General features: G+C 31.2%; 3 protein-coding genes across 3 annotated transcripts in view; 1 reads left to right on the top strand and 2 right to left on the bottom strand.

The window, feature by feature from the left end:
• Positions 1 to 370: 370 nt before the first annotated feature.
• On the bottom strand, positions 371 to 2,868 carry HELRODRAFT_192994 (hypothetical protein; the record flags this gene model as incomplete). The annotated part of the gene is made up of 9 exons (XM_009025260.1): positions 371 to 812; positions 1,053 to 1,147; positions 1,307 to 1,368; positions 1,454 to 1,572; positions 1,711 to 1,784; positions 2,040 to 2,139; positions 2,232 to 2,316; positions 2,554 to 2,645; positions 2,846 to 2,868. 9 exons carry the CDS (start codon positions 2,866 to 2,868, stop codon positions 713 to 715), a joined length of 750 nt encoding a protein of 249 aa, XP_009023508.1. The 3' UTR covers positions 371 to 712.
• Positions 2,869 to 4,472: 1,604 nt separating this feature from the next.
• On the bottom strand, positions 4,473 to 4,899 carry HELRODRAFT_84564 (hypothetical protein; the record flags this gene model as incomplete). Its single annotated transcript, XM_009025090.1, has 2 exons — positions 4,473 to 4,608; positions 4,784 to 4,899. The coding sequence occupies 2 exons, from the start codon at positions 4,897 to 4,899 to the stop codon at positions 4,473 to 4,475; spliced, it is 252 nt and encodes an 83-aa protein (XP_009023338.1).
• Positions 4,900 to 5,725: 826 nt separating this feature from the next.
• Positions 5,726 to 8,415, top strand: part of HELRODRAFT_177051 (hypothetical protein) — a gene marked incomplete at both ends in the record, with an annotated part of 6,468 nt that continues 3,778 nt past the window's right edge. Inside the window, 8 exons of the mRNA XM_009025259.1 lie at positions 5,726 to 5,949; positions 6,097 to 6,185; positions 6,250 to 6,365; positions 6,431 to 6,655; positions 6,752 to 6,877; positions 7,225 to 7,333; positions 7,463 to 7,616; positions 7,753 to 7,862. Of these exons, the coding sequence (XP_009023507.1) occupies positions 5,726 to 5,949; positions 6,097 to 6,185; positions 6,250 to 6,365; positions 6,431 to 6,655; positions 6,752 to 6,877; positions 7,225 to 7,333; positions 7,463 to 7,616; positions 7,753 to 7,862 (1,153 nt within the window). The remainder of the gene's footprint in view (positions 5,950 to 6,096; positions 6,186 to 6,249; positions 6,366 to 6,430; positions 6,656 to 6,751; positions 6,878 to 7,224; positions 7,334 to 7,462; positions 7,617 to 7,752; positions 7,863 to 8,415) is intronic.

Genomic DNA, 8,415 nt, shown 5'->3' with positions numbered 1-8,415 from the left:
AAATAAATAAACAAATAAACCTCAGTAGAGATGAAGATGACTTAACACACGTACAAACACACACACACACAAACACACACGCGCACGTACAAACGCATTAATTGTTGGCGACCTCTGTATGTCCGTGTTTACCTCAAGAGTTCATTTCGGCCAGTTACTATTCAATCGGAATATTAAAAAGAAGACAAAACAACAACAACAACAACAATAACAACAACAGCAATAACAACAACAGCAATAACAACAACAGCAACAATAGCGATAATAACAAAAAGATTGATGATATAACTGACGAACGAGAATAACCGATCGTCCATATGTCCAATTTTATTTATTAGCTTGAAAAAAGTTTAATGCTAATGTCATTAATAACAACAAACAACAACAACACAATCAACAACAACAACAATAAAAATAACTGCAGTAGTAACCTTGCCAAAAATTTCTAAAAACCACGCCTCACACGAAGGGAAAAAAACTATTCTTTTTCATGTGTCATATAAACAAATAATAATAATAATAATAAAGAATAATAATAAAGAATAATAATGATAATAACAATAATAAATCAAAATTGGCCTAACGAATTTGAATACATAAGCATGAATAACCTACTAATAATAAATTTGTCCAAAGTTAAAAAGAGTCTTAATCTAAACATATCAAATCGAGTATTTAATTTATGAAAAATTTAGGACTTAATTAGCATAAATTATGTTAATGATTTAGGCAGTAGGGAGCTTTTGAGGATGGAAACGTAGGCCACTGGCGTGTAAGGGTCTGGCGTATGTAGTACTGGCCTAACTTCATCCCTGTTTTGAAAATAAAAATAAACAAATGCGAAAATATAAATACATCAACTGTAATAGCACATAGCAAATGTCCCGATAGATGTGGCAAAAGTTACCTAGGTTATAATTTATTGAGAATAATAATTATTTAATTTCAATAATTTTATGTAATAATTTTATAAATTTAACAGTTTATAGCAACAGGTACAACAACGGCAATAATAATAATAATAATAATAGAAAAATAACGAATTTATTTACAGCTTAATTTTATAACTCTTAAACAGTGGACAGTCCAGTGTTATCGTTTCGTACTCACCACCTTCCCCACACACATTCAGTCCGTACTTTTTATTCTGATCCAAAACAAAAATTATTATCAATAATTATAAATAACGAACAATAAAAATTAAACTCATTTTTATTATTATTATTTTAAATTTAATTTAAATTATTTTATATGTAATCAAGAGAGAGAGAGAGAGAGAGAGAGAGAGAGAGAGAGATGATTGTACCATCTCGACGAGGTGTTCTCTCATCTCGGACAATGATTTTAACAGGTGGGCTTCATTGAGACCTTTGAAAAAAATTAATCAAAAATATCATTATTATTATTATTAAAATTATTATCAACGAAACAATACAAATAATAATAACATTACCCAAAGAAGCAACTTTAACGATCACAGCCTGTATGTTAGAATCAATCATCTCATCCAACAAGCTCAACTGATCCCTCTGCCAAAGCAGGCATAACGGCTTCAAATTCAACCTGCGACATCTTTCGCGAGTAATTAAATTATTCGAAAATTATTATTCGACCTTAATGGTAATTACTATAACCGATAATTATGAATAATAATTATTATTATCACTCTTAATTATGAATGATGAACTTTAAATAAAAAGGTCAACTGACACATGTTCAACCCTACAATTTTGATACTCAGACAAAATGGCTCCAACTGAGACTGCTTCTATTTCGATGGATTCCTAAAAATAAATTATAAATAATTATAATAATAAAGTATAATATATATATATATGTGTGTTTATATATATAATAAAATACAATTTTTAAATAAACAATCAATCAATTCTAACTGATGACATTACGAAAAATAAAATGCATTAAAGCAGTGCTATATACATTTAAAAGACACATCAATATTATTAGTAAATAATAATATTAATATTATTATTAAAAAATTATATAATTATTATTTGTAATACTATTTCCACACCTACCATTACTTCTTTTAACAGCATGTATAAATCTTCTACCTCATCATCGATAGTCTCTTTGTACTCTGCTGTTATCAATTGAGACTTGCCTAAAATAGGGCGCCTAAATAATATTAATAATACTATAATAATAATAATAATAATAATAATAACAACAGTAATAAATAAAAATAATAATTATTATAACATAGAAACCTGAATAATGGCAGTTGCATAGCTTTAGAATATAAATCAATGATTTCATGGCCAACTGACTGATACATATAGCTGTCCAGCTCACCTTGACATTAAAAATAAATTAACTATTATTTCAAATTAATAAATAAATAAATTATGTTAATGAGGCAACATGATCTATAAATTAAATTTTAACTAGGTTTTGAGTAAATTGGGCAAGTTTTTTTTATAAATAATTGATTTAATATTAACTAATTTAATATTAACTAAAATAAGTCAATTAGTCTTTTTTTATAATAAAATAAAAAAAAAACCAATATTGAAAATCTTGAGATCTGACCAGAATTAGGAGGGTAAAGATTGGCAAGGGCGACAATTTCATGCCCCAACTCTACACATTTCATCATATTGAAGCAGCTGTCTTTGCCACCACTGTTTTGTGTTGTAATTTTTTTAATATTTAAGATTTATAATTAAATAACCAACTGATCAACGACCCAAACCAAAAAATTATTGTTTAAAAATCAGCTTTTTCATGATTCAAATCAATTCAATAATTCAATTTAATTTAGGATTTATCCATCGATTCAACAGACACGTTAAAATAAATTTAGTATTTTAGAAAAAAAAACCTGATCAATCCCAAAACTTTCATCCCGCAATAATCAAAAAAAACTCATTTAATTAAACTTTTGAAGTAGTACAACAATTAAATAGCGCGTAAAACTAAACTTAAGTAAAAACCTGCAAACTAAAAGTAAACTGGATAAATAAAATCTGAAAAACTAACCAAGTCCTCAATTATTTACAATACAAACCACACGATGTACAACCCTATATGACTATATGCAACTTTATATAACTCTATATATCCCTATATAATCCAATGTAACTATATAAAACCTTATATAGCCATATAAAACTTTATACATATATATATATATCCTTATATAACTCTATATAGAACGACTCAAATAACTAAACAATCAGTAAATCAACTAACCAATTAATCAATAAATCAATTAACCAACCAAATGACCAATAACTCAGCTGAAAATTAAGCAATTGATTGACATTACGTTTTATTAACTAGGATAAGAATATTAAAACTAATATATATTATGAACAACGGGGAAAAACTAAAAAATGTTACATGTATGCACACAAAAACTCATATACATACGCACACCTATACATATAATTATTTTCTAGTATATCAATAAATATATAAAGTTGTTTTAATAGGATTACAATGTACATAATACCATGTCTGAGCGAAACAAAGCAACGATAAAAATTCCGAATTCAAATTAGTATCATATCTGCCCCACCCATAAGGGATGGAGAGACTACAGTACAAACGAGGATTGATTGAAATTAGTATCATATCAATCTAACTCTGCAATCAATCATCCTATTCACTCGTTACAATCGGTATAATATTCACTGTTGTCGTCATCATCATTTTAAGCCATCAACAAAAAACCATTTCATTACATCAAATATATATCAGAACTAGGTGGCTATGATATACATTGGGTATCATTGATTAGGTACAATGACGCCTGGTTATTTATTACCGCCTATTGGTTACATCAAATTGCTCTACAATAAATAATAATTTCTACTCTATAATTATCATTACATCACAAATATAATTATTATAATAATAATTACATAAGTAATTATAAATATCATAATTAAGCCAATTAAGCAGCAGTACCCATTCATTAATAACAAGTCAGAAAAAAAATTTAGGTGATACTTTTATTCATTAAGACTTTAATAAAATTGAAAAAATCTCATATGACAAACATACATACATTACATATTAATATATATGGAAGTACGAACATTCTCAAATATATATATATATATATATATATATATATATATATATATATATATATATATATTACACACACATAAACCATATAAACTAAAAATAAACCTTTGAAATCAATTTTTGTAATTAAATTTTTCGTAATAGTCATTTTTACATTGTGCATGCTTGCAAGTCAAGGGGATTGTGAATAAATAAATGTGTACAGGTAAGAGAGAGAGAGAGAGAGATAGAGAGAGATATTTAAGAAACATAAAGTAATTGAAAGCTTGAAAAGCTATTAGTAGAAGGAAAGAAAGGGAAAAATGCTACAGAGAAGAAGTGATATTAGGATAGTGAAAGAGAAATTAGTAACTAGAGAAAGAGAGAGAGAGAGAGAGAGAGAGAGAGAGAGAGAGAGAGAGAGAGAGCAGAGACTACGAGTTGGCAGATTCACAAGCATCAATCCAATCACCATAGACATCAACAGGTTCAGAGAGTGCATTTATGGGAGTCTGGTAATCCTCTAGGCAGACGTTACAGCTGATGTATCCAGTTTTCCTGGTATGGTCCCTGGGGAAGAATATTCAAAAATTATAAATGAAAAAGTTTATTTAAGTTCATTTTTAAACATTTTAAACTCAGAATAGTTAAAATTGAGTTATTGTTACCTGTTTTAGTAGAAAATTTAGAAGAGATTTTAATAAATTATTGGAAAAAAAATTAATTAATGCGTGGCCACACTAACAATTTAACATCACAAGACTTTTCGTGATTACAGAATGGGCAGTTAAATACAATGTCCAGTGGTTGGATGACTTTCCTCTTCGGTGGGGGCTTTCGTGATTTCTTTCTGCGAGCCATCTCGGAAATTAGGTCGTTGCTAGTTGTCGCTAACTCGGACGCCAACGTGGCTGTCGGGGGTGGATTAGAAAAATAATTATTGGACATAATCAGGTTTCGTTTATTATCGCTAATTTGTTGAGTACATGAATTGCTGCTACACATATTTTCACTCCGCAAATTTAAATCACGAATAAATCGGAAACTTTCTTCCATTAACGAACTAATTCATTTTTTACGACATAAAAAACATTTCTCAATTGAAAACGAAATTTTGGATTGAATTGGCGAAAAATGTGACACGTCGTGTAAGCCAAACTCAGCAAATGAGTTTTAAATAAACATTGTTTACATGATTTTTTTGCAATTTTAACTCAAAGTAACATTTAAGTTAAAAACGTCCCCACCTTTTATAGGGAAATGTTGCGCGGAATGATGAAATTCGAGGAGTTTATTCGCAAATCTGCGCACCAATTAGGCAAAACAGTATGGCAATTACAAAGGAGATACATAAATATATAAAGATCAAATAGATTTATAATTTTATTTTCAAAAAAAATATTTCTAACGTTTTTTTTTATTTTACAATTAAGTATTTTTAAATTTTAATATTTCAGTTTTAATTACATTTAAAATGTTTTAGCCTTTCAAAAGAAACGCCAAACAATTTTTATTATTGTTTCTTAAGTTTATTTTTCACTTAAAACTAAATTTTAAAAGTTAACTTAAGTTTTAAATCACTCAGGTGTTTCTAGTCCGAGTTAAAAAATCAGCTGGCAAGCGTTGCCGGGCAATGACCAACTGTTTCATAAGGCGCCATTTAGACGGAAACGCTACTAATTAAAGTATGGCTCACTCAAATATGGTTGACAGTCCGAATTTATTTTTAAGTAATTATGAGAGCCTTGAACAGGAGCGTCCGTGGTTGTCAACGGAGCCCCTGCCTAAAATTGCCGGGTTGCCGGATTACGGTTATAGATTGGGTTTTGATTACGTACACACGAAAAAATGTCGGCCATTCAAACGTCCCCGGCTGAAACATGTCTACAAACATGTTGGCTTCTTCTTTAGGTAAAAATAAAACTTAAAATTCCTGTTCAAAAAATGCCTATTGAGTTTCAATAGTGTTTTTAAAAAATTTTATTTACTAAAATTAGTGTCTAATGCAAGACACAGGTTTTCAAATGTGTAATTATGTAATTCCCACCTGTACTCCAGGTACACAAAACATTGGTACAGGCAGAGGAGGAGAGGAAAAAGATTGTTTATAGATAACTTCAATATGGTTGACTGGAAACCTATATATGGTAATTTATTTAATTTAATTCTATTTTTAAGCATAATGATGCTAATAATAATTATTATTGTTAGGTGCTCCAATTGGCGGCATAGGTGGTGGCACCATTGGCCGAGGTTCCAAGGGGGAGTTTTGCCGATTTCAAATGAGACCCGGAATCTACAATTATGATGTGGTTCATGCTGATCAAGTTAGTGGATGGACTGAATGAATGATAGTTTGAATTGCTTGGATAAATGAGTGTTGTCTTTTCAGTTCATCCTAACCTTAAGACAAGACAACAAGACTGTATACCAGAACGTTCTCAGTCCAAACCGGCCACCAAAAAATGTCCTAAAATCCTGGAAGTGGGATTTCCCAAAAGAAAATGGCGTCTACCATGCCCTCTATCCATTTTCATGGACAGTTTATAATATTGAAGAGTTTGGGGTCCGACTAATATGCAAGCAGACATCACCTTTTTTGCCTAAAGAATATAAAGTTAGGATATATTTATTTGAATTAATTCATTTATTCATTTGTTTATTCATCTACCTACACATCCACCAATCAACTAACCAACCAACCAATCAAAAGGATTCAAGCCTACCATGTGCAATCTTTGATTGGTCGATAGAAAACCTTTCGGAAAAACCCATACAAGCCAGCATCACTTTCACATTTAAGAACGGTCAAGGGGGTCCAGAGGATAAAAATGGTGGCGTTTTTAGTGAGGGATTTCAAAATTTAGCTGATGATAACGCTATGGACCTCGGTGATGGTGCTGATAATAGTTTCCCTAATTATTCTGGCGTCCTGATTAGGCAGAAGATTAGTGAGATGGATTGTACTTACGCTGTTGCTGGATTGATGAATGTAAGATTAGTTTGGTGGGCTGACTGGCTGGTTGACTGAATGATAACTTGATTGGTTGGCTGGTTGACTGAATGATAACATGATTGGTTGGCTGGTTGATTGATTGATAAAATGACTGGTTGACTAGTTAGTCGATTGATTTAACTGATTAATTACACCAATTAGAACAACAATACGAATAATAATAATAACAGGACTCCAACACGGTGTCCCGCATGTTATATTTCGATCCCAACTCTGACGGATCGATCCTGTGGGATTATTTGTGGCAGGAGGGAGGACTCAACAAGGATAAGGAAATTGGTTATTATTATTATTGTTGTTGTTGTTGTTTTTATTTTCATTGTTTTGTTGACGCGTTTTTTTACGAATGTCAAATTTATCCATGGATTGTTTTTCTTTTTTCAATTTCAACTCTCATTGGCTATAAAGGAACCAGCCAGACGACCAATAAGGGAGAAGAGCTGGCCGTGGCCGTGTGCATTTCGACCAATCAGGAGCCGGGAACGGTCAGAAATTCCCAGTTTTGTTTGAGCTGGTACATGCCCAAGATTTGCTTTGCTAAGCGGGATATTGTTTATGAACGGTAATTTTTATTATTCTTGTTCTTCTTAGCATTATTAATTTTAGTAGTAGTAGTAGTAGCTACAGTAGCAGCAGCCGCAGTAGTAGTAGTAGCAGTTATTGTAAAAAAAAATAGTATTTTTGAAACTTTGAAACAGGAGGTATACAACATTTTTTCATTCCCTTGAGCAAATTGTCGGTCACTCTTTCAAGAGCTATCCTGATTGGACGACAAATATAGAAAAATGGCAGTGGGAGGTCCTCAGATGTAGGTCAGCCAATCAGAACTTAAATTTTTTCATGCATATTTTAAATTTTTTTTCGTTAATTTCTTTGAGTTTAGTTTGATTGTTTCGTCATCTGGAGATGTGCTGGTTCATATATTCCACTCATTTATTTGTTCATTTTTTCAACCATCCATCCACCCATTCATTCACTAGTTAATCTTATCAAAAATATGTTCATTCATCTATCCATTCATTCATCCATCCATTCATTCATTCACACATTCATTCATCCATTCATTCATTCACACATTCACTCATCTACTTATAAATTTCTCCATCCGTCTATCCACTAATTAACCCAACCAAGCAAACTGCCATCCTGGTACAAATCCGCCTTATTTAACGAGCTCTACTTCATAGCTGACGGTGGGACTTTGTGGGTAAAGGGGGATTTCGCAGTCGGCGGAACTTCCGGTAAATTCCGGATTTGATAAAAGAATTCGGAAGATTTGCATATTTAGAAGGTGTGTATGTGTGTGTGTGTGTATGCGTGTGTGTCTGTGTGTGTGTGTGTGTGTGTGTCATTATGTCATG

The sequence above is a fragment of the Helobdella robusta genome (assembly GCF_000326865.2).
Source record: "Helobdella robusta unplaced genomic scaffold HELROscaffold_40, whole genome shotgun sequence".
NCBI lineage: Eukaryota > Metazoa > Annelida > Clitellata > Rhynchobdellida > Glossiphoniidae > Helobdella > Helobdella robusta.
This window is presented reverse-complemented; position numbering and strand designations above follow the sequence as displayed.